The 26,184-nt window shown below is 45.4% G+C and overlaps 1 protein-coding gene across 1 annotated transcript in view; it reads left to right on the top strand.

The window, feature by feature from the left end:
- Positions 1 to 1,168: 1,168 nt before the first annotated feature.
- The window catches only part of PARP12 (poly(ADP-ribose) polymerase family member 12), a gene marked incomplete at its 3' end in the record, with an annotated part of 45,295 nt that continues 20,279 nt past the window's right edge, over positions 1,169 to 26,184 (top strand). Inside the window, exons 1-5 of the mRNA XM_079711861.1 lie at positions 1,169 to 1,591; positions 5,365 to 5,500; positions 8,268 to 8,568; positions 11,157 to 11,255; positions 16,735 to 16,858. Of these exons, the coding sequence (XP_079567987.1) occupies positions 1,269 to 1,591; positions 5,365 to 5,500; positions 8,268 to 8,568; positions 11,157 to 11,255; positions 16,735 to 16,858 (983 nt within the window). The 5' untranslated portion in view covers positions 1,169 to 1,268. The remainder of the gene's footprint in view (positions 1,592 to 5,364; positions 5,501 to 8,267; positions 8,569 to 11,156; positions 11,256 to 16,734; positions 16,859 to 26,184) is intronic.

Genomic DNA, 26,184 nt, shown 5'->3' with positions numbered 1-26,184 from the left:
TTTAAACATTTTTATACAGCTTTCTTTTTTCACTTAACAACACATCGTGGATGTCTCTCTAGGTCAATAGGCAGAGATTCAATGCACGCTAGTTCGAGCTGTGTTAGTCTGGACAACGATCAACCGTGTTGCTCCCAGAACCCTTCCCCCTCCACACAAACGCTTTTTTTGTTTGTTTGTTTTTTTTGGTACGCGGGCCTCTCACTGTTGTGGCCTCTCCCGTTGCGGAGCACAGGCTCCGGACGCGCAAGCTCTGGACGCGCGAGCTCAGCGGCCATGGCCCACGGCCCCAGCCGCTCCGCGGCATGTGGGATCTTCACGGACCGGGGCACGAACCTGTGTCCCCTGCATCGGCAGGTGGACTCTCAACCACTGCGCCACCAGGGAAGCCCCCTATACATAACTTCTTTACCGTTCCTTTTACTTCTAGAAGATTCTCAGAAGAAAGATTGCTGGGTCAAAGCACATTAAACATTTTAATAAATATTCCGGGATTACTTTCCCAAAGGGCTCTCTCTAACACTTCACATTTCCATCAGCAACGCTTGTGAGGGTCCCTGTGCCCCCCATGGCCTTTAATATTCCATCTTCACTCAGCAGGGGTGGGGAGAAACGGCTTTTCTTTTTAAAAGGATATACCCTTTCATGTTTAAAATAAGGGATTCACTGCCTGTACTGAAAAGAAGGCTAACACTGAAGCCTGTTTTCCAATTCGGCGTGACTGCTTTCCCCTGGCGGGGCCCCTGTTCCTCTTCCCAGTTTCCCTGAGCGTCGTCCAGGGTTCGGCTTCCGCGACGCCGCCCGGCCATTTGCAGGTGGGCGTTCCCTGCCGCTCCGCCTAGCGCCGGGGGCAAAGGTGCGGGGTCCGCTAGCCGCGCTACTTCCCGACGCCCGGACTCTAAAGGGGCGGCGCGCGCTGCCGGGCGGCCCCACCCACCTCGTCCAGGCGAAGGCGCTTCGAGAACGCCGAGCGCGGCCCCCAAGGCTGTGGTGACTCTTATTCTTGCACCACCTTGAGGGACCCGGCGACGAATCCCCGGGACGCCGAAGAAGCGGCTGCAGACTTCCGACGGGGCGGGCGTGAGGCCTAGCGCCGCCGGGGGCGCTGGGGCCGGAAGGCACCGAGCCCCGCTCAGCTGAGGGCCGGGGGCGTGGCGAGGCCGGATTCTGTTTCCCCCCGGCCCTGAGGAGCTTTCGGTTTCATTTCCGGCCGGCGTCTCCACCTCGCGGGAACCGCCCACGCCCCTCCAGTCCCAGGCCCGACGGCCATGGCGCCAGCCGCTCTCCTCCGTGAGGTTACCCAGGCACTGTGCGCGGCCGGGGGCGCTTTGGAGCTGGAGGAGCTGCGGCGCCGCTTGCGGCCGAGCGTCGGCGGGGACGTGCTGGAGCGGCTGTTGCGGGAGAGCGGGCGCTTGGCGGTGGCGCGGCGGGCGGCCGGCGCGGCGGCCGTCGAGCGTCTGGTGCTGGCCGTGTCGCCGCTACGCGTGTGCGGCGCGTACCAGGGCCCGAAGCCGGGCTGCGTGGGGCTCTGCGCTCAGCTGCACCTCTGCAAGTTCTTGTTCTACGGCAAGTGCAAGTTCCTGAGGGACGGGTAAGGCGCCGCGCCCCGGAGCCCGACGAGGGGAGGGGGCCTCTTCGCTCCCTGCCCGGTCGTGGCCTTTCGTAAATTCGGGGGCGACATTGAGGTGGCTGTTCCCTGGCCTCTCTCCGGAATTCCCTTCCGCGAACATTTATCGAGCATTTACTGAATACCCGGAGCTGTGCGCCGGACTCCGCGTCGAGCGGTGTCCTCTGGGCCCCTGCGGTCTCGGAGAGCGACTTAGAGCCCAGCAGGGGGTGGGACACCCTGGGAGTGGCAGTACCGGGGTGGGGCTGGGGAGCGCTGGCCGAGGGAAGAGGGAGGGAGCTCCAGAAGCAAAGGGGTTGCGGCTGACTTCTGCTTGGAGCTCCAGAGCGCCCCGGGCTCCGGAGCTGGCCGTGAGGGCCCACGCAGAGGCGGGCTCTGTGCCCAGCAGCCGAAGGACTCTTCTGAAACCTTTCTCATTTGCTTACAAGCCGGCAGTGGCTTCTGCTGCATTTCGAATAGAATGCAAGCTCCTTACCGTCGCCCGCCCCCCGTGTCCCTCAGGGAACTGGTCCCTGCCGGCCCTCCTTCCTGGTCCCGGAACGCTCCCAGCCTTTGCTTATCTCGTGACCTCTGCTCTCCTGGACCGCCTTCGCTGGTTTGCCTGCTGTATCGTTCCGGACTCGACTCAGGCATCACTCTTCTTCCTCTCCATCACATTGTTCTGTTCACTTTTCTCATAGCGCCCGTCATGGCCGCGCATCCCTTCAGTAGAACTGAAAACTCGGAGAGCAGGGGCCCCTCTGTCTTGGCCCTGGCTGGCCTTTCCCGGCCCTGCGCCTGGCAGGTGCTCAGTGAGATTTGTGGAGTGGATTAATGAGGTTAATGCTAAAGGATTTGGACCTTACCCTGAAGGTGATGGGGCCCGTCAAATGGCAGGCGAGTAGCCATCAGGTGTGCGTTTGAGGAAGAGATCTTAGTGGTGCGGGTGCTTATTTAGAGGAGGATGTGATGCAGACCTGTTTGGAAGCTAGTCCCATTAGTTAGAAGAATAAGTTTCTTTTCCTTTTTCTGTCGTAACATGGTAGACATTATTTGTTGCTCACATCAGGTCTAAGGGTAAGGTTTAATAGTCAGCATGGGGTAGGGACCTTGATGCGCGCAGTCATTTAGGGACCCAGGCTGGCGGACCTAGACTCTGCCCTCCTCAACCCATGGCTCCTAAGGCCATCTGGGTATCAGGTTCCAAGGAGCAGGTGGAGGAGATGGAAGGTAGAGAGCTGGTGGGAGGTTTTTATGGGCCAGGTCTGGAATGGTAGCTATTTTCTGTCCATGGCACCTGCACCACAGGATGTCTCATGACTCTGCCTGGGTGCAGGGGGAGCTGGGAGATGTGGTCCCTGGGAAGCAGCTGCCCAGAAATACCCTGAAGAGGAAGGGACGTATGTGTGAGGAATTTGGGAGAGTTGGTGAGAGGGTGGTGACGGGATCCGAGAGGCGATGACTCATTTTTCTTTGTTAGTGATTTCCCTTTCTTACTGTTGACAGAGAGCGCGAGAGGATTTTGTTTCAAAGCATGCCCGGGGGGCGGGGGGGTAGCTATCCAGCTCTGAAGCTTGGGAGGATCGCCAGGGCCCTGAGATGCTAGTTTTGGGACTTGCTGGGCACTGTATGCCACGGCTGCAGCACCAGGAGTGGGTTTGATCCGGGTGGAGGCTGAGAGTGGAGCCCTGGGGCAGTCGGGCCTGCAGGGGGGGCTGGTGGAGAGGCAGCACCTCCGGGCGGGCCGAAGGAGGGCACACCTGGAGAGGAAGGCAGACACAATAAATGGCGGCTGGAGGGACCTAATGACGGGGACCACTGGTGGGCCTTGTTAATGTCCGTAGTGGGTAAAATAAAGATGGCAGCCCTGTTAGGCTAATTCCCAAAATTTGGGGTCAGATTTTATTTGTCTTGGAAATCTGGTATTTACTGACCTGGATGATCCTGAGTTTTCTTCTTTTTTTCCTCTTCCTTGTGGTTTACGCAGGACAGTTTGTTGAACCTTCCTTCTCTGGCTGTTTCTGGGTTGCATAAGGGAGGGTGGGTGTGGTCAGCCGCACATTCTGTACTTTCCCTGCGAAGTTCCTTGTCTTCCTCAACCACAGGGTCAGCTGTCTCAGAAGTAGATCGCCAGTGCTGCTTTTGTTCATTGGTGACAGCTGGGGAGGGTCCCAGGTCCCCGATTCCATCCTGTGCTTAGGGGGCAGTGAGCACAGTGGTTCAGAGCCCAGCTCCAGGGCAAGCCTGCCTTGTCTCTACCCTGGCTCTCCTCCTTGCCCGCTGAGTGATCTTGGGCAAATTAGTTTTTATCTGAGCCTCAGTTCCCTCATCTGCAAAATGGGATAGTATTACCCACCTTAGAGGCTTGTTGAGGACAGTATGAGTTAACTCACAAAACATTTAGGCAAACCCTGGTTTGTGGTAAATGCCCAATGAGTTTTAGTAGCCATCGTCATCATTGTAGTTACCAAGCCCCTCTGCCTAGAATGTTCTTCCCTGCTCTCCGTGCCTGGTTCCTCAACCCTAAGTACTTGGCTCAGGTTTGATACCTTCCAGGCACCATCCCTTGATTGCTTCCCCACGTCTGTCAGGCTCAGGTGCCCCCTCTCTGCGCTGATGCATCCTGAGCATAGCTGGCCTTGCCCTTCCCACAGCATTTTAGAGTCATCTCAATGTCTGTGTCTCCACTAGAGAGAAGGGGAGGAGTTGGATGACTCCGAGGTTTTCAGCCTGTGCAGTGGAGGAGGGATAGTCGCCCTTTACTAAGATGGGGGAGCCCATGGGAGGTGCAGGTTTGGGGGGGTAGATCCGGGGGTTCCGCTTTCTTTTGAGATGCTTGTCATAGGTATGGCAGTGTCTTGAGTCAAGCACATGCTATTTACCTGACTCTTCTGGGTCCTGTTGACTCAGGTGATCATTTGAAGGCTTATCTTTGGATCATTGGGGCATGGTGCCAGTGCCTGGCTCACAGAGAGTGTTCAAGAGGGGCTTGTTGATCAAAAGAATGCAGGAAGGGAGCAGAAAAAAGGGCTGGGCCTCAGTAGTGGTGCGCACACGTGTGTGTGTGTGTGTGTGTGTGTATGTACACACCTGTAACCATAAGCTGTCCACACTCACTTATTCCGCCAATGTTAAACGCCAGTAAGTGCCCAGAGACTGGCACGCTGTGACTCTGGGGGAATGGCCCCATCATTCTCATCAAAAACCTGCTGAGAGGTGCTGCCCTGGGCCTAGAACTTGCAAGGCACCATCTCTTCCTTTGTACATAAGCACTATGATTTTTCGTTGCATAGACATGCTGGTTTTCTCTGGTGCTTCTAAACAATGTCAGGAACTATTCCTGAAAAATTTTCTTAAAGATTGATGTTACCAGCTGTATTAGTTTGCTTGGGTTGCCGTAACAAGGTACCACAGACTGGGTACCTTAACCAACAGAAACTTATTTTCTCACAGTTCTCGAGGCTAGGAAGTCAGAGTTCAAGGTGTCAGCAGGTTGGTGTCTCCTGACACCAACCTTGGCTTGCAGATGCCTTCTTCTCCCTGTGTCTTTACATGGTCTTCCCTCTGTGTCCTGATCCCCTTTTCTTATAAGGACACCGGTCAGATCGGATTAGGCCCCCCAGTGAACTCATTTTAACTTAATCACCTTTTTGAAAGGCTCCAAATACAGTCACTTCTGAGGTACTGGGAGTTAGGACTTCAACATAAGGGTTTTGGGGAGACGTTGCAACTGTGACCCCAGCCCTGCTTCTTTGCAGGAAGGGCTGTAGGAACGGTCACAACTTGAGGTCTGATCACAACGTGCACGTGCTGAAAACTCACGGCGTGGACCACCTCAGCTACAGTGAGCTCTGCGTGCTCTTGTTACAGAACGACCCCTTGCTCTTGCCGGAGGTGAGTGCCAGGAGAGGGTGGGCCTGAGTGTAAGTGATGAGGGAGGGACCAGGAGGTGGGAAGACAGGGAGACATGGCGGAAGAGAGGCCAAGGGCCCCACTGTGATCGCTGGGGTGTGCCTGGAGGGAGACCTGGACTGAGCTGCTGGCTCTGCTGATTTTTAGCCCTGCCATCTTGTGCCAACCTTGCTCCCTCTTGAAGCCTCCTTTCCCTCTATGTCAGTTGGGCTGGTACCTCCTTGGCAGGGCTTCTGTGAGGTTGGGGGAGCCCGTTTGGCCAGTGGCTGCAGCCAGTTGTTACACAGAGCGGAGGGAGTGAGAGATTCCAGTTGGCCCCTCCCTGTCTAGCAGGACTTAGAAAAATGCAGGTACCACCAGACCCCGGAGGTCTGTGGGGAAGTTTCCTAACTGGGTTGATGTGAATTCTCATACTGCATTTCGGACAGTAACCACCCACTTGTTTTGAAGCTCACTGCAATGGTCATGGACTAGCTCGAGTCCTAAGAGAAGCAGACACCAAGGTGGGATTGGAAGTGTGAGAGATTTATTGGGGAGGGAGCAGAAGAAGGTGGGGAAGCCTTCAGGTGGTGGTGGTGCTCTGACATCTGTGGCAGGAGAAGGGGAAGGAAAGGGACCCGGTAGGAAGAGACCCTGACTGCAGTGCCGTTCTCAGGAAGCTTCTGCCCAGCCAGCGAAAAGTTCTGAGCTAAAGTCCCTGTTGGTTGGCATCCTGTGTCTCCCCAGAACGACCTGCCTGGTCGTTGGCTGAGAGCAGCCCTTGGGAGCGCCCTCTGTGTAAAGAGGGCGGCTGCAAAGGGCAGCAGCTGGGCCGAGAGTTGCCTGTGCTCTGTGGCAGATCTGAGCGGTCGTTCTGTGGCCAGCACGGGTTCTGTGGGATGCTCTGGCACTGCTTCTTGGATGAGGCAATAGGGATTAGATGGATATATTTTAATGACAGTGCTTCCTTATTACTCAGTGGAAACCTCCCATTTGAGAAAGGTGCTGCATAGCAAATGACTGGCACATAACAGGTATCAAGTGTTTTCCTTTGCCTTTTGAAAACTAGTATAGATTTAATTCACCTAACCTTTATTGATGATCCATTGCAGACGAGGCACTGGTGGTAAGGAGGTGAAAGACCCTTTCTGCTCTTCCGGGGGGGCACAGCTACTGGGTGGGACAGTAGCGGATGATGTCATCGGCGGATGATAGCAAGGTGCTGTTGTAGGTGCTTTAGCAGGAGTCGGTGCTCTGGTCTCGGTCTCGGGGGCACAGTTTGGGCACCGGGGAAGGTGCCCTGGAGCAGATGGTGCCTGCTCTGGGTGCTTTAGGGTGAGTGAAGGATGAAGGTGTGGGAAGAGGGGAGGCAGAGAGCGGGGAGCCTACCTGGTCAGGGCACAGTGTGTAAGTCGGCGCGACCTGGACTTAGGGGGAGGGGAGAGAGAAATGCGAAGGTGGAGGCTCAGCCATACAGCCTCCTGTGTTACAGGCAGGAGTTGGGGCGAGGTTGTGTTGGGAGGGTAGGCATTAACTTTTTGGAGTGATCACCTTGTTAGTGGTATGAGAACTGAATCAGCAGGTGACCGGCCTGGAATGTGCAGCCTCTGTCTCCTGGGGTGTGTGGGGTGCTTCAGGACACAGTGCCAGCACATGGGGGCTGTGACCAAAAGCGCGGATCCAGGGCGGCTTTCCTGCCAGGTCCGCTGCTCTCAGGCTAGCCCCCTTATCAGTCGACCATTTGGGGGCCACCACCATGAGTTGAGCACCCACTGTGTTCCAGACATTGTATTAGTCACTTGGAATATTTCTTACTTAATTCTCCCAATAGCCCAGCAATGTAGGTGGCATTATTCCCATTTGGGGCATTAAAAAACGGAATCTCAGAGCTGGTGAGTGGCCTGCCCAAGGTCAGACAGCTTGTAAGTGGCAGGATCAAGGTTAGGGCCCAGCTCCCTCTGAGCTTTTCCCTCGGGGCTTCCATTTCCAGAATGGACCCCCTGCTGACCTGGGCCTGGGTTCTGTAGCCCTCTGTTCAGTGTAATGCCTGTGAGTTGAGTGGGTGGGCCCTTGATGGTCTCTGGTTTAGTTCTCATCTCCAAGAACGTGGAATGTAGAGGAAAAGGAACAGTTGATTCATGTTCAAGCCCCACCTTACCAACAACCCAGTCCAGCGGGTACTGTATGTGCCAGGTGTGTTAGACAGCTGTGTGACCCAGGGCAAGCCTGTTAACTTCTCTGAGTCTCATTTTGCACTTGGGAAATGAAAGGGCTGTATTTGGCTTTCTTGAAGATACTTTAAACCCTCAGAGCCTCTTTGACCTAGAATTGGAGAAAAAAAGTGTTGGGAGAAACTGGGCCCTGGGTTAGAGAGAGTTGGTGAATCAGTGGGGGCAGGGGGTAGGTAGCGTGTAAGGTTTGTTAGTAGTGTAAGGTTTGCTGTGTGAGTTACATCGAAATGTTGTCTCATGTGAAGGGAGCAGCTCTGATCAGCTGGGTGTTCTTTGGATTTTCCCGGCGGAGGGGCTTGTTCTGAGCAGTCTGCTGTCCTCCCCGGGTCCCATTTACCAAGGGCATGTGCTAGCGGCATCCATCTAGAGTGAGGGGTGTTCTCAGAGCTGTTCGACCAGTGTCGCGACGGGATCGCAGCCTTGGCTAGGTCTCTGGAGGAACCTCTTCCTCTAGTAGGAAGTAGTAGTAGGCTCAGTAAGGAGGTGGTGTTGTGTGAGGCCTTTCTAAGCTGCTGTCGTTTTTCCTTCTCTGTTAACAGATCTGCCTTCATTACAACAAAGGACATGGACCCTACGGCTCTTGTTCCTTTAAAAAGCAATGTGTCAAACTCCACATCTGCCAGTATTTTTCACAGGGTGAATGCAAGTTTGGCACTGGCTGTAAGAGATCCCATGATTTCTCTAATTCTGAGAACCTGGAAAAACTGGAGAAGTTGGGCATGAGGTCAGAGCTGGTGAGCAGGCTGCCTTCCATTTACAGAAATGCTCATGACATCAAGAATGAGAGCTCTCCCTCCATCAGAGTGCCGCCTCCTCCCTCTTATTCACAGGGGACTTCCGGTAAGGCTCTGGGCTGGGGCTCCTGGATGCCAGCTGACCGCTAAATGGCATGTGTGACTTTGGGCAAGTCTGTGCTGCTTCTAGTAAAATGAAGTTGGCCATCCCCTCCTAGCCAGTGGGGACTGTGAAGATGAATTGAAATCAGAACTGTGAACGAGCAAGACATTCTAAACAAATGCCGACTGGTGTCGAGGGTGGGTGAATTCTCTCTGGGCCTCATCTGCACAGAGATGGGAGATGCTGCTTCTCCCTATCCAGTCTTCCCTCTGCCCCCCTGGAGAGCTTGTTTTCCAGTGAGGGACCCCAGAGTTAATGCCGTGCTGTACAGCTCTGGGGCCATCCTTTGCACTGCATTCTGTTTAGATTTTTTTTTTTTTAATGAGTGAATGAAGCATATTTTATTTACTTACTTATTTTTAAATGAAGCATATTTTCATCTCAGCTCTCTTCTTGACATGAATGGATCTTTTTCGTCACTGCGGATTGACTTTGTTCACCGTTCGTCTCTAGACAGTGCTGACCACAGCAGGCACTGAGACATTTGTTGAATGGATGAATCTGTCAGGACACTTGTAAAAAAATTTTTTTTGAGAAATATCAGGCTTAGTGACAGGCAAATGGGGGAATTTTGAGCAGAGATTGTTTATTTAATAAGCATTTCTTGAGTACCTGTTGGTTGGGACGTGAATACCATGGTCCCTCAGGGAGGCTGTGATGCCTTGGTGTCCTTTGGATTTTCACAGTATCTGCTGTTGGCTGGCCATTCTGATGATCCATTTTCTTTTTTTTTTTTTTTTTAAATTCTATTTTTTAATTTTTATTTTATTTATTTATTTATTTTTTGGGGGGTATGCGGGCCTCTCACTGTTGTGGCCTCTCCCGTTGCGGAGCACAGGCTCCGGACTCGCAGGCTCAGTGGCCATGGCTCACGGGCCTAGCTTCTCCGCGGCATGTGGGATCTTCCCGGATCGGGGCACGAACCCGTGTCCCCTGCATCGCCAGGCGGACTCTCAACCACTGCGCCACCAGGGAAGCCCTGATGATCCATTTTCTCATTCAACAAATTTGAGTCCTGGCCATGTGCTGGCCACCATCCTGGGCCCTGGTTATACCTTGGTGACTGTGAGCCGTGGCTCCCCCCCCCAACTTGTTAGCCGTAGTGATAATCTAGGATTTTTAATAGAACGCTTACTAAAATACCAGTGCCAGGATGACCAGCAAACAAACATCACTCTAATCTTACCTGATTTTTATATTTGAAAGTTGTCCTTGTCATATGGTTTTTCTTTACATTTTCTTCAATTATTTTTGGTTAGTTTCTTTCAACAGTAAGAAGCCTAGAAGCAAACAGGTTTTGCTTTAAATAGTTTGTTAAAAGTGTCAATTGGATTATGGCCTTGTTAGAAAGGGAGGGGAGGATACCTGCGCCTGGGGGGAGAGGGAGGCCAGCTCTAAGGCTCCACAGGTGTGGGTTTTAAGGTGCAGCCTGTGGCTGTCTGAGGGGCCTATAAAACAAGGGAAGATGAATAACAAGATAGGGAGGGTTTGCTAATGAGTTTTATATGCTTATACGGTGGCAGTTGGGGCCCACCGAAATGTAATTATTAGGTAATGGCTCATTTGAAGCACTTCTAGTAAAGGTAAACTTTGAGAGCACTTGCACGCTCTTGTTATATTACAATATTTTAAAAGAATTATTTATTTTTATTTATTTTTGGCTGCATTGGGTCTTCATTGCCGTGTGTGAGCTTCTCATTACGGTGGCTTCTCTTGTTGCGGAGCACGGGCTCTAGACACGCGGGCTTCAGTAGTTGTGGCTTGCGGGCCCTGGAGCACAGGCTCAGTAGTCGTGGCGCATGGGCTTAGTTGCTCCGCGGCATGTGGGATCTTCCCGGACCAGGGCTCGAGCCCGTGTCCCCCACATTGGCAGGCAGATTCTTAACCACTGCGCCACCAGGGAAGTCCCTACAATTTTTATAATTAACCTAAATTAGGTTTCATTTTGAATTGTGGGCTTTCTGTTTATTGTTATTTTTTTCTTGGTAGTGGCACCCGATTCTAATAGTTCATTGACAAATATTTGCTTTTGCAATCAAATCTAGTTTATAAAATGCAGCCTTCACTTGCTCTCTGGGCTCATCACATCCGTAGATACAGAAGGAAAATGTGTTGGTTAGTGGTTCCCCCCTATTAAAAAAGTGTCCCAGGTTCCACTGTTGAAGGCTTCTGATTGAGTCACTCTGAGGTAGAGCCGGGCACTTCTATTTTTAAACAGGTCTCCTAGTGAATTGGGCGCATAGCCAGAGTTGAGAAAAGACCACCCCCAGCCCCCAACCATGACGTCCTGGATTTGGCAAGCAGCCGTGTGACCTTGGGCTCCCTGATGCCTCCCTAAAAAGCAGAGGGCCCACCTGTGTGTCTGAGGGTGCTTTCATCCAGAACTTCATAAGATTTCGTGAGGTTACCTTGCCCACTTTTGCCTCATGCAGGGGGATGAATGAATCCTTTTTTCTCTCCTTTGTACTTTGAACTACCCCAACCCCATGTCAGAAGCATCGGTGATACATCTTTGCAGTGTTTCTTTGTAGAAAGAAGAGATGCAGACTCTGTGTCCCCAGACACTGCCAACCAAGAGGAGAGTGATGAGATTTGCTTGTTCAATATCTGGAAACGTTGTACCTTTCAAGGTGAGTCAGGGGAAACCCCTTCATCCACTTGTGGGCGGGATAACTGCTTCTGGTTCCCAGAGCTCTGCTCTGACACCACCCCTGGAGGTCCTCTCCACCACCCCTGTCCAGAGAGGGTCACGCCATCTTAATTGTGAGCTGGTGGCACTTCAGTGATTTTGTTGAGGAGTTGAGGGTGGTAGGAATTACTTGAGTTTCTAAAAATCAAACTGTAGATGGGGAGCATGACTGTTTGGTTCATGCAGCAAATGAGTGTCAAGTGTTGCCCCTTGATCAACATAGCGTGAGGTCAGAGACCTGCAGAGGCACTCGGATGCCCAGTCTAGTGTCCCTTATGGAGGGAGGTCGTAGTCTCAGAGATACCTTAGAACCTAGGAACGCCCTCCCTCAGGAGGAGACACCTGTGTTCACTCTTGGGGGATGAGTATTTATTTAAGTTTGGGGTTTCTCTCCACATTCTCTCTTTTATCAGAAGTAGCAAATCTTGTTGTGGGTGTGGGTGTGGGTGTGAGACTGAGACTGTATTTTCACTAAACCTTTGTTCTTGCTGCTGTCCTGGGCTTTGACTGAAGAAAGATTCCTTCTCAAATTTGGTGACTCTGCTTAAAAACAAAAAACAAAAAACAAAACTTCCTGTTTTGTTTTCAGTCTTTAAAAACCACCCAAGCAATTCATGAATACTTTCACTTTGTAAAAGAGTGAAATGATAGAGAGTAAAGCCTGAAGTCTTCCTTCAGCCTTCTCTGAAGGTAAACACATGACGTGTGGTCATATTTGTTTCACATATTTTTCAACAGATGGGAACATGCACATTATATAACCTCCTTCTTTTACTTAATGGTGTGTCCTTGAGATTTTTTCTACCATTAGTATGTATGTGTATGTCTACCGGGATTTTAAAAACAACTGTGTAGTATTTGATTAGAGTGATTTTTTTCCCTTGAGCATCTGAGTACACATGTGTATTTCCATAGATAGATTCCTGGAAATGGAATACTAGGTCAAGGAATATGTGCTTTATATACACACACATATATGTATGTGTGTGTGTGTGTGTGTGTGTGTGTGTGTGTATATATAGTCTTAAAAATAAACATTATTAGTTATAATTTACATAACAATAAAATGCACCCATTTTAAGTATACCCTTTGAGTTTTGGTAAGTATGTTTGCCCCCGTAACTATCACTATAATCTAGATACAGAACAGTTCTCTCATTCCAAAAATTCCCCTTATGCCCCTATACAGTCGATCCTCACCCCCCAGTTTCCCGACCCAAGGCAATCCTGATCTACTTTCTGTTGATGTAGAGTAGATGTGTGTTTTCCAGAATTTTATATAAATGTAATCATACAGCATGTATTCTCCTGTTTCATGGATTAACTACAAGTTGTTTATCCATTTATATGTTGATGAACATTTGGGTTTCCAGTTTTTGGCTTTTATAAATAAAAAATAGTACATGAATACTATCAGTATTCATGTACAAGTTTTTATGTGGATGTATGTCTTCCTCTCTTGGCTAAAGACCTAGAAGTGGAATGTCTGATCATATGATAAATGTGTGTTTAACATTATGAGATACAGCCAGACTGTCTTCCAAAGTGGATGTATTTTGCCTTCCCACCAGCTGTGTGAGCGTTTTGGTTGCTCTGCATCCTTGCCAACACTTGGTATTGTCAGTCCTATAAATTTTAGCCATCCTGGCAAATGAGTAATATCTCATTGTGGCTTTCATTTGCATTTCCCTGATGAGTAATGATATTTAACATTTATTTTCTTGTGCCTATTGGCCATTTGTATATCTTCTGTGAAGTATCTGTTTAAATCTTTTGCCTATTTTACAGGCAGATAACAGTTTTGTTAAGATATTAAGTATATTTCATATAGTATACAATTCACCCATTTAATGGTTTTTTTTTTTTTTTTTTTTTTTTTTTTTGCATTACACGGGCTTCTCCCTGCTGTGGCCTCTCCCGTTGCGGAGCACAGGCTGTGGACGCGCAGGCCCAGCAGCCATGGCTCACGGGCCTAGCCGCTCCGCGGCATGTGGGATCTTCCCAGACCGGGGCACGAACCCGTGTCCCCTGCATTGGCAGGCGGACTCTCAACCACTGCGCCACCAGGGAAGCCCCATGGTCAATATTAGAACATTTTCATCACCTCCAAAGAAATCCGTAATCATTAGCAGTCACTACCGATTCTTTCCTCCCCCCAGCTCCTGGCATTTCATATAAATGGAATCATACAACGTGTGGTCTTTTGTGACTGTTTGGCCCATTTTTTTATTGGGTTGTTTGATCTCTTATTATTGACTTCTAGTAGTTTTGAACATTCTTTATTCATGTCTTTGTCAGATAATAGGTATTGAAAATATATTCTCCCAGTCTGTGTCTTTCATGTTCATTTTTTTTACAGTATCTTTGGAAGAATATGTTTTATGTTGATGTCCATTTTAATATATTTTTTAATAGTTTGTGTTTTTTGTGTCCTAAAAATCTTTGTCTCTTCCAGGCCCAGGAAAATGTCTCTCCTATGGTTTTTTTTTTTTTTTTCCAGAAGTTTATAGGCTTAGCTTTTACGTTTAGGTCTGGTTGTTCTCTTGATCTGTTTTCTCCAAAAATTATTTCCTTACGGGTTGATTCTTCTGTGTGAGTTAGCTGCCTGTCTGTGTTATTTTTCCTCGTGTGTTGGGTGGCTCTTGGTTGTGTGCCCATGTTGGTACTCAAATCCCTGTGCCTACTGGGGGAGGCCGATTCTGATTCCAGGCTTAATGGGGAAGAGGCGGTAAGTCTTGCTTGGTTGGTTGCGGGGGCTGCTAGCGTATGTTCGAAGGTCATGGCGGGGGCTTTGATGGCTTTCTCGCATGCTTCTCTCTCCAGCCCCTATATCCACACCCACGTGTTCCATGGGACAAAGAACAAGGTTGCTGGGCACAAGCAAGGCACTGATGGGGCACTTGCTCCACTGGGTCCTGATTCCTCTCAGGGCTCTTGTCCGGGTGTCTTTCTTGCTCCTTGTTACATCTGACTCTGAGTTTGTGAAGCCCCCAGCTCCTTCCTACTTCCGGGGTGGCTCTCTTCTGCATATTCTGCATGTATTTTTCCTCTCTTTGTTGGTTTGGTTCTTACTGCTTCATATTTTTAGGAATTCTTTAGTAATTCTGGTCTTTTGATGGTACTTCCATTTTCCAGTGCTTTTGGATTTCTTCTTCTCTGTGGTCTGTCATTTCAAGGGAAGTAGGGAGAAAGGGGATGTGGATGTGGGTACTTTGCCAATTTGATTTGGTTTCTGTGACTAACCTTCTAGAAAACCTAGACTTGGGAATGCAACGGTGAGGTGGGGAACATTGGAAGAAGGGAGGGACACTGAGAGAGGGAACAGAAGGACCAGGAAAGACGTGGCAGAGAAGGGGCTTTACACGCCCAGCGCGGAGCTAGGACTCCGCTGTTGCCGTCTTCACGGCTGCAGTGGCCTGCGTGGCATCCTCCTCCTCAGGGCACCTTCCGGCTTGTGAGCAGCATGGGCTCCACGCTCAGGTCGGAGTAAGAGCTAGAAGCCTCAGGCCTCACAGTGCCTTCCCCTGGCCCCTATGTCCTTCCCAAGGAAGTGTCAGCCTGGAGAGGGGTGGGTGGTGCTCCTACCCTGACAGGTGCCTTCTTAAGGGGAGAGCCTTTCTTCAGGTTGTCGGGGACTCACCTGTGCTGGACTGTATAGATGAGCGACTGAACACTCGTTCCTCCTCATTTCCCTTCGTGCCCCTTAGGAGGAAACAGGAAATCTTATTTGGTCGGGACCTCTGGACCACAGCTGTGACCTTATCTATTCAGGTCGAGCCCCTGGTTATCACTTTATTGTCCACAACCCTGGTCAGGAGTCTAAGAGGACTCCTTTTGGCCTGGTGTGAGCCATCCCTGCCCTAACTCTGGACAGGTCAGGACATCCTGACTCCCCAGTGGGGCTGTTGCCAGCCTGGTTGAACTTGGCAGAGATTTTCTTGGTTGGGGTCCCTCCTCCTGTTCTCTAAGCCCTGTCGGCCTGGCCCCAGGCCTGGTCTTCGACAAGCCCAGGCCGTCTCCCCACTTCCTCCCCGGTCCCTGCCACCCCATTGCTCCCTGGTGGAGTCTCTGGGAAAGAAGTGGCATTAAGACTTGCCTGAAAGACTGCGTACGATGTTAGAAAATTTTAATTTTTTTCAGGTGTCAAGTTAGCCATGCTTCACTGTTATTATTTTGAAAGATGAATTAAAAATGTACAAAAGACAGTCAGTAAGAAATGTCTTCATCACAACCCTTTTCCCCAGCACCCAGATTCCCTTCAGAAACAGTCATTATTATTAGTTCCTTGAGTATTTTTCCATCAAGATTTTATACAAGCACAAGTGTGTATGTTTAGTCTTTCTCTTTACACAGGTGCACTCTATGAACGCTCTTTTGTATCTTTTTTTCACTTAACTAGATGTTTAATTTTTTGGACTATATATTTTTGTGGTTCAAAATTCAAAACAAATCTCTCCTCATAACTTTGTGCTGCGCCACCCAGTCCTCCGCCCACCCCGCAGCAAGTAATAATGTGTGCATATATGTGTATTTAGTCCGAGTATCACTAATCTTATTTTTTCTATTCTTTTACCCAAATAGAGGCATTCCACACCTGTGTATCTTTCTACCTAATAGTATAAATCCTGCAGGTGTCAGTGTGAAGATTCCCATTGCTCTTCTTTCCTGTCTCTCTTTCCTCTCACAACATTCCTCCGTCAGGATGTACCAGAACCTCACAGTCTGTTGAAAGGTAGAGGGAGGGTGCGGGCAGCATTCCAGGTGAGTGGCTGGCATGAGCCAAGGCAAGGCGGGCAGGAGGTGCTAGGAGGTCCAGGCCCCGGGAGCACACGGAAGGCATGGGGGAGTAGTTGGATGGAAACCGTAGACCCGGGCTGTGTGTATAATGCCTTCAGCGGGTGGGGTGTGTTGAGGAGGGGTGAGTAACGTAGCAGCCAGAAAGATCAAGGTGGGCTGAAACCACACTGCTGACCCACCTGCTGTAGGACCTGCTGGGGTTGGGATGGTTCTGGTAGAGACGAACCTGCTCCCGTTTCTGGTGTGACCACGCCCCATCCAAGTGTCACGTGTATAGCAGTAATGCACGGACAGACTGCCCCTGCAGACATGGAGCCTTCGACCATCTATCTCATGACATGAAATTCATACATAATGTAACCCACCAACACACAGTTTTTAAAAAATCAGTTTAGTGTGTTTAATGTCCTATTAACAAGGGAGACATAAAAGGAAAGTGTGTATCCTAAAATGCATAGTATTTGGTATCTAAATGCTCAGGTATGACTGCATTAAAAAAGGCTCCCTCATAGATTTCCAGAATGTTCCCAGGTCAGCAGGCAGCACCATACCCCTTGAGAACCGTGGGACTGGGCCAGGCTGTGTATTGCCAGTGTGCTCACTTCTTTATATTTTTATTTCAGATAGGTGCAGTAGAGTTCATTTCCATTTGCCATATCGATGGCAAGTCTTAGATGGAGGCAGGTGGAAGGATTTGCAAAAAATGGACCTTATTGAAGAGGCATATTGCAATCCTGCAAGAGACGGGTATGAAATATGTCACTTGTGTCTGCTTTGTGCCTGGGCTTTTGTGTGTGGTACGGGAAGTTTAGACACAGTAGGGTTTAGTTTTGATGGGCTTCATACACAGACGCACACACACACAGTAAGGAGGCGGGAAGCTCCGTGCACGAAATTGGAGGTCGATGGTCGTGCCGGTGGTTGGTGCCCTTGTTGCCCCGTCTTCCTCTTTTTTCACGGAGGAGCTATGGGGAGAGAAGGGGTGGGTACCAAGTAAGTTCTGAATTATTTGATGCCGGGATTGATCACGTAAATAGATCCTCATGGATTAGTCCAGAAAAGCAAGAGGCAATCATTTGTGAAACTTACAGCCTTTGCCTGTAAAGTCATACAGCTGAACTACTGTTTATTGTTCAGCCTTTTTTATTTTCCTAAGTATGTCCTAGTATTTTCACTTAGTCAGTTGAGAGTAAATGGGGAAGTCCTGGGTAGCGTTATTTTCAAATGCCTATCATATCTTGGATTAAACTTGCTAAAATGTGTTGCCAAGAAGAGAATTTGAGCCCGTTTTTTTTTTTTTTTTTTTTTTTTGTGGTACGCGGGCCTCTCACTGTTGTGGCCTCTCCCGTTGCGGAGCACAGGCTCCGGATGCGCAGGCTCAGCAGCCATGGCTCACGGGCCCAGCCGCTCCGCGGCATATGGGATCCTCCCAGACCGGGGCACGAACCCGTATCCCCTGCATCGGCAGGCGGACTCTCAACCACTGCGCCACCAGGGAGGCCCTGAGCCCGTTTTTTGAGTGGATAAAATAAATTTGTGCTTAGGGTGCAATTATGTGCAAATTGCTACTGGTGAAGCATGTGAAACAAATTATCCCCCTTCAGAAGATTAAGTGGCTCACATAACCAGCTTTTATCTACGTCCCCCCTTCTCTTTCTCTTCCTTTTTTTTTTTTTTTTGAGGCTTTTTAAGTTAAAATTTATACTCAGTGACATGCACAGATATTAAGTATATAGTTCAGTGAGTTTCGAGGAAGGTACGTACGCTTGCGTAGCCAATGCTCTGATCCAGCTGTAGATCATTTTCATCACCCAGAAGGTCCCCTCCTGCCCCCTTCCAGTCAGTGCCCACCCTGTAAACCACCGCTGTTTGAACGTCTGTCAGCACAGATAGTCTCTCCTGTCCTTGAACCTCATCTGAATGGAGCTACTCTGGACCATTGCCTGGAGGCTTCTCTCAGGGCTCTGTTCTTGACGCTCCTCCCGTGCCATGTGTGCGCAGGCTTCCTTGGGGTAGGTGTTCGGGGGTGCGCCTGCTGGGAGGTAGGCTGGTCCCTCCTCAGTTCTGCCAGGGGATGCCAGATTCTTTTCCACAGTGATTGTACTGCTTCCCACCCCCATTTAGCGGTCTGTGGTGACATGTCTCCCTCACATTTGGTGTAGTCTGACGTCTGCGCTTTTCTAGTCTTCGGTGTAAAATAAGGTCTCCATTTTCATATCCCTGAGTCCTGGTGAGGGAAAGTGTCTCTTCACATGTTCAATGGCCATTTATGCTTCTTCTGCTGTGAAATGTCTGTGCTTGTAGTTTGCCCGTGTTGTTGAGGGGAAAGATTGTGTTCTTCATTAGTTAGCTTTGGAACTCTTCAAGTTTCTGAGTTTTAAATGTGTGTTGAAAATAAATGAACTCCTGTCAGCTTATGATACCTGTTAATGAAGCGAAGTATTTATCCATCCTTTCCTTTATAGTTTTATACATTTTTTTCTTTTCTTTTTTTTTTTTTGGAGGTTTTATACCTTTTGTGTCGTAAGAAATCCTTCCTTATCCTGAGACCATAAAATATTTGTCCTGAATTTTCTTTAAAATTTTTAACATTTTAAGAACTGTATTAACCTCTCCTTGCGTGTGGTGAAGTGTAGGTCCAGTTTCATTCTTATGCAGATGAATTGCCAGTTTTTCCAAAGACCACTTTTTAAAAATATATTTAAAACATTTAGAGTTTGGGATTGACATGTATACACTGTTATATTTAAGATAGATAACCAACAAGGACCTACTGTATAGCACAGGGAACTCTGCTCAATATTCTGTAATAACCTAAAGGGGAAAAGAATTTGAAAAAGAACAGATACATGTATATGTATAATTGAATCACTTTGCTGTACACGTGAAACTAAGATAACATTGTTAATCAACTATACTCCAATATAAAATAAATTTTAAAGAAGTAAGCCATTAAAAAAATAAAAATAAAATGTTCAGATAAAAAAAGTATTCAAAAAGTAAATCAAAATGAGACAAATGAACCAAAATATATATGGGATAAAGGATAAACCTAATAGAGAAGAAATATTCCAAGTGATTTGTTTAATACGTTGTAATTCGACTCTACATCTTTAGAAAGATATGTTCTTACGGACGAAAGAACAGCAAAAAAAAAAGTCTTAAACTCTACTCAGCAAAAAAATAAAATTTAAAAATTGTGATAAAATAGACATAACATAAAATTTACCATCTTAACCATTTTTAAGTGTAAGGTTCAGTGGCATTAAACACATTCACATTGTTGTGCAGCCATCTCTACCATTCGTTTCCAGAAGTCAGTCGATTTTTAAACCCACCAAAACTGAGCCAGATTTGGCAAAATGTGAATACATTTTATAGCTTAATTTCAGACTTAGATGCTAAGTACTACTTTTGTAAGTAGGCCATCTTTTTTGCACCTGTTTTCAGTGCTGTCTGTGTCGGGTGTTGAGTTAGCAAATACACACCCGTCTGTTTCTGGCCTCTTCTGTTTCATTGGTCTGTGTGTCTCTGTGTCAACATCACACTGTCTCATGTAGAAGAGCTTTACAGTACGTTTAGGCATGTGATAAGGCAAATCCCCACTTTATTTTTCCTCAAATTGTCTTGCCTCTTGGTCTTTTGCTCCTCTTTAGAAATTTTAAAATCTGCCTGTTGGTTTTCACAAAAAACTCTGTTGTGATTTTTTTTTAACTTGAAATTGCATTGTCTCTTATCAGTTTGGGGAGAACTGACATCATAATGATGCCAAGACTTTCTATTCATATATGTGATAGCATCTCATTTAAACGTTCTTTAATATTTTTCAGTAGTTCTCTAATTTTCTCCATTAAGGTCTTGTATATCTTTTGTTAGTTTTTTTTTTCTTTAGGGATTTATTACCTTCTTCATTTCCTTTTTCAAAAAAAATTTCTCCAGTTTTTTTGAGAGATAATTGACATAAAACACTGTAGAAGTTTAAGGTATAGAGCACAATGACTTGACACAAGTATATATTGCCAAGTGATTACTGCAATAGGTTTAGTTAACATCCATCACCTCATATAGTTACCCCTACCCATTTTTTTTCTTGTGCTGAGAATTTTTAATATTTATTCTCTTAGCAACTTTCAAATTACCATACAGCATCATTAACTATAGTTAATCATGTTGTGCATTACATCCCTAGTTACATTTTTTTGTTGTTGTATTTTCTCCCTGCTGATGTGTAGAAATGCAATTGACTTTTCTATCTTATATCCTGCAACTTTACTAAAATATCTTAACTCAGAATCTACTGATAATTTATTTGAATTATCTGTATAGTTATCTATATGTTCTAGATATCTGTATAGAAATTAATACCTGTGAATAGCAGTTTGTTTTTCCTTTTCAGTTCTTACACATTTATTTCTTTTTATTGTCTTATTATAGTGGCTAAGATCTCCTGTACCGTGCTGAATAGACGTGATAGCTGGAAGATTATTCTTTTCTTCTTTTTTTCCTAATTTTAAAAGGAGTAATTTTAGAATGTTTTTCCTTAAGCATGTGTGAATGTTTGGAACCTTTGGCATTGCTAATCAATTCTAGTTTTATTCCTAGTATGCCAGGAGTTTTTTTTTTTTTTAATTGTGTATGGAAATTGAAGTTTATTGAGTGCTATTTCTATGTTAATTAAGAGCCAATGTTTTGTTCTCCTTTACTTGTTAACGCAGTGATTTACATTAATTTTCTAATGTTAAGTCCATTGCATTCCCAGACCTAAGTCATATGTAGCCTGTGTACACATGCACATATGCACATGATGGTGAACTTTGTATTGCCAGTATTTGGTCTAAGATTTTTGCATTTACGTTTGAATAAGATTGGTCTATAATTGTTTCATATTGTCTTTGCCTGTTTTTTTTTAATTGAAGTATAGTTGACGTACAATATTATATAAGTTACAGGTGTACAGTATAAATGATGCCTGGTTTTTATATTATGAAATTGCTAGCCTCATAAAAATGAGATTGGGGGCTTCCCTGGTGGCGCAGTGGTTGCGAGTCCGCCTGCCGATGCAGGGGACGCGGGTTCGTGCCCCGGTCTGGGAAGATCCCACATGCCACGGAGCGACTGGGCCCGTGAGCCATGGCCGCTGAGCCTGCGCATCCGGAGCCTGTGCTCCGCAACGGGAGAGGCCACAACAGTGAGAAGCCCGCGTACCGCAAAAAAAAAAAAAAATGAGATTGGGATGGATTCTTTTCCTGTCCTGAAAAAATCCTGTGAAATTAGAATTATTTTTTTCCTGAATGATCATGTGTCTAAAAATTTCTGGGCCTGATGTTTAATTCCTGAGAAGATTTTAAACTGCTGACCCAATTTCTTATAATTGTTTTAGGACCAGTCAGGTTTTCTGTTTTTTCCTTGAGTCAACTTGATAAGTTGATATTTTTTCTAGGAGTTTGTTCATTTTATTTATTTTCAAATTTACTGTCATAAAGTTACTTGTAATATATCCCTTTTAGTGTCTGTACCATCTTTAATTTTGTCCCCTTTTACAGTTCTAATCTTTTTTTCTCTCCCTCCCTTTTTTCTTGATCAATCTTGCAGAGATTTATTAATTTTGCTAATATTTTTCTTTTTTAGAGGAACAAACTTTTCTCCTTTTTTGATCTCATAGATTAGATGACCCATGATTTATTTCTAAGTGTATTTTAAAATTAGTTTTTAAATTTAAATTTAAATGGATTGCACTGTGGTCAGGCTATATAATAGATTCTTCGAATTTTGTTGAGGCTTGCTTTATGGGTGTAGTACATGGTTTTGGTAAAATTCTGTGTATTCAGAGTCTTTTGGATGTGGTATTAGATGAAGTGTGTTAATTGTGTGTTTCTAATCTTCTTTATCCTTATTGGTTTCTTTGTCTGCTTCTTGTGTCAGCTACTCAGAAAGGTATGTTAACATTCACTATGAATTTGTCGGTTCTCCTTGTAATTCCATCAATTTTTATTTTATATATTTAAAAACGATTATGAAGTATATAGAAGTTTAAAACTTTTATCTTCCTGTTAAATTGAGCCTGTTAGTAATAGAAAGTGGATGCTTTTTATTTCTAGTAATGCTTTTATGCCTTAAGTCTGTTGTGTTTGATATTAATATAACTATGCCAGCTTTTTTTTTAAGCTACTGTTCACTATTTTACTTTCAAGCTCTTTTGTTTACATTTTAGTTATATTTCCTGTAAACATTGTAGAACTGGTTATTTTTTCAGTATGACAATCTTTCTCTTTTAATCAAAAGTTAAATATCGTGGTTTATCCATTTGTTGTGATTACCTATACATTTGAATTTATTTATTCTACTGTCTGTTTTGGTTTTTGCTATTTGACCTGCTTTTTCTATTTTTCTTTTCTCTTTGATCTTCTTCTCTTAGATGTTTCCACATTTGATTTTTCCCCCCCTCATCTACTAATTTGGAAGTTACATAGTGAATTTCTGTTCTTTTAGTGGCTACCCTGGAAAACAGACCCTGTAACTTAATATACCTTAGTTTAACAACTTAAGCTAATCAATACCTTTTATCATTCTCCTGAACAATAAAACAATCTTGAACACTTGAATTCTGACTAGTTCCATTCAAACTTATATACTACTTGTGTGAATTTGGGAAAAGTACTTAGCCGTCCTGTGCCTCAGTTTCTGCATATATCAAGTAGATAAAAATAATAGTTCTTATATCAAAGTGTTATTTTGAGAATCAAAAGAATTAATGTGTGTAAAACACTCAGAGCAATGCCAGTCATGTAAGATGTGCTGTGTAAGTATTGCTTCTATTATTTTCTTAATCCCAGAAGTTAGAAATTAACATTGTTTTATACAGTCAATATTTGTTTAAATTTAAACGTTTACCATTTTGGTTTAAAAAAAATTTTTTAATCAATATTTATTTCATATTGAAGTATAGTTTTGTTTTGTTTTTTTCTTTTTTTGTCCTCACCACACAGCTTGCGGGATCTCAGTTCCCTGACGAGGGATTAAACGTGGGCCACAGCAGTGAAAGCCCGGAATCCTAACCACTAGGCCACCAGGGAACTCTCTGAAGTATAGTTGATTTACAATGTTGTGCTAATGTCTGCTGTACAACATAGTGATTCAGTTATACATGTATATACATGTTTTTAGATATTCTTTTCCATTATGGTTTATCATAGGATATTGAATATAGTTTTCTGTGCTATACAGTAGGACTTTGTTGTTTATCCATTCTATATATAAAAGCTTACATCTGCCAAACCCAACCTCCCACTCCATCCCTCCCCCAGCCCCCTCCCCCTTGGCAACCACCAGTCTGTCTCTATGTCCGTGTTTCTGTTTCTGTTTCATAGATAGGTTCATTTGTGTCATGTTTTAGATTCCACATATAAGTGATATTATATGGTATTTGCCTTTCTCTTTCTGACTTACTTCACTTAGTATGATAATTCTAGTTGCATCCACGTTGCTGCAAATGACATTATTTTGTTCTTTTTTATGGCTGAGTAATATTCCATTGTATATATGTACCACATCTTTTTTATCCATTCATCTGTGGATGGACATTTAGGTTTACCATTTTGTTTTTGTGCACAATTCCTTTGTTCATATGTTTCCATGAGGATCATTTTCCTTTGAGTTCATCTTCTAGAAGTTAGTTTAGTGAGAGTCTAGGGGCAGATGTATTTTTTGTTTGTCTGAAAGTGTTTTTATTTCATCTTCATTCTTGAAAGATAGTTTTATTGGGTATTTTCTCTCAGTTCTTCAAAGATTATTCCATTGTTTTCTGCTTCCATTGCTTCTATTTAGAAGTTAGCTGTCAGTATAAATGTGTTAGTTTTTTGGGGCTACGATAACAGATTGCCACAAACTTGGTGACTTAAGACAGCAAGAATTTATTGTCATAGTTCTGGAGGCTGGAAGTCCAAAGTCAAGGTGTCAGCAGGGCCATGCTCTGTCTGAAGACTCCAGGGGAAGATCCTTCCTTGCTTCTTCCTAGCTCCTGGTGGTTGTTAGCAGTCCTTGGTGTTCCTTGGCATTCCTTGGTTTATAGCTGCATTACTGTAATCTCTACCTTTGCTGTCTCATGGCTTTCTTCCATGTGTCTCTGTCTGTGTCCAAATTTCCTTCTTATAGGGACACCAGTCATTGAATTAGGGCTCAAGCTAATTGAGTATGACCTCATCATAACTTGATTACATCTGTGAAGACCGTATTTCCAAATTTACAGGTACCAAGAGTTAGGACTCGAATATATTTTTGTAAGGACACAGTTCAACCCATCATGATAGGTAATCTCTTTTTACTCTCTGACTACTTTAAATATCTCATCATTCTTTGGTGCTACAGTTTCACTAAGATCTATGTGTGGATTTATATTTATTTAATCTACTTATAATTTGTTGTGCTTTCTGAGTGGGAGGCTTTATGTTTAATCAATTCTGGAAGCTCCTCAGGCATGATCTCTTCAAGTATTCCTTCTCTGAACTTCTGATTAGACATATGTTAAGATCTTCTTACTTTATCTTTTATGTCTTTTAACTTCTCTCATTCTCTCTGCTGTATGCTGGGGAATTGCTTCATTTGTTCACCCAGTTCACTAGTTCAGCCTTGTCTGAGTTGCACTGTGTCCTATCTATTGTGGTTTAAAATTTTTAATTATTATATTATTTAATTCTGAAGGTTCTGTTTTTTCCTTCAAATTTATCTGGTTAATTCTTTTTTATATATATAAATTTATTGTTTGTTTGTTTTTAGTTTTGGCTGTGTTGGGTCGTCCTTGCTGTGTGTAGGCTTCCTCTAGTTGCGGCAAGCGGGGGCTACTCTTTGTTGCAGTGCACAGACTTCTCATTGTCGTGGCTTCTCTTGTTGCGGAGCGTGGGCTCTAGGTGCACAGGCTTCAGTAGTTGTGGCACGTGGCTCAGTAGTTGTGGCTTGTGGGCTCTTGAGTGCAGGCTCAGTAGTTGTGGCACATGGGCTTAGTTGCTCCGTGGCATGTGGGATCTCCCGGGGCCAGGGCTCAAACCCGTGTCCCTTGCACTGGCAGACAGATTCCCAACCACTGTGCCACCAGGGAAGCCCTACCTGGTTCATTCTTATAGTTTATTTTATTTATTTTTATAACATCTTTATTGGATAATTGCTTTACAATGGTGTGTTAGTTTCTGCTTTATAACAAAGTGAATCAGCTATACATATACATATATCCCCATATCTCCTCCCTCTTGCGTCTCCCTCCCACCCTCCCTATCCCATCCCTCTAGGTGGTCACACAGCACCGAGCTGATCTCCCTGTGCTATGCGGCTGCTTACCACTATCTATTTTACATTTGGTAGTATATATAAGTCTATGCCACTCTCTTAATTCGTCCCAGCTTACCCTTCCCCCTCCCCAGGTCCTCAAGTCCATTCTCTACGACTGCGTCTTTATTCCTGTCCTGCCCCTAGGTTCTTTAGAACCATTAAAAAAAAAAATTTTTTTTTTTTTAGATTCCATATATATGTGTTAGCCTACGGTATTTGTTTTTCTCTTTCTGACTTACTTCACTCTGTATGACAGACTCTAGGTCCATCCACCTCACTACAAATAACTCAATTTCGTTTCTTTTTATGGCTGAGTAATATTCCATTGTATATATATGCCACATCTTCTTTATCCATTCATCTGTCATTGGACACTTAGGTTGCTTCCATGTCCTGGCTATCGTGCATAGAGCTGCAATGAACATGTGGTACATGACTCTGAATTATGGTTTTCTCAGGGTATATATGCCCAGTAGTGGGATTGCTGGCTCATATAGTAGTTCTGTTTTTAGTTTTTTAAGGAACTTCCATACTGTTCTCCATAGTGGCTGTATCAATTTACATTCCCACCAGCAGTGCAAAAAGGGTTCCCTTTTCACCACACCCTCTCCAGCATTTATTGTTTGTAGATTTTTTGATGATGGCCATTCTGACTGGTGTGAGGTGATACCTCATTGTAGTTTTGATTTGCATTTCTCTAATGATTAGTGATGTTGAGCATCCTTTCATGTATTTGTTGTCTGTCTGTATGTCTT

This window comes from Hyperoodon ampullatus (assembly GCF_949752795.1).
Source record: "Hyperoodon ampullatus genome assembly, chromosome: 9".
Lineage (NCBI taxonomy): Eukaryota > Metazoa > Chordata > Mammalia > Artiodactyla > Ziphiidae > Hyperoodon > Hyperoodon ampullatus.
This window is presented reverse-complemented; position numbering and strand designations above follow the sequence as displayed.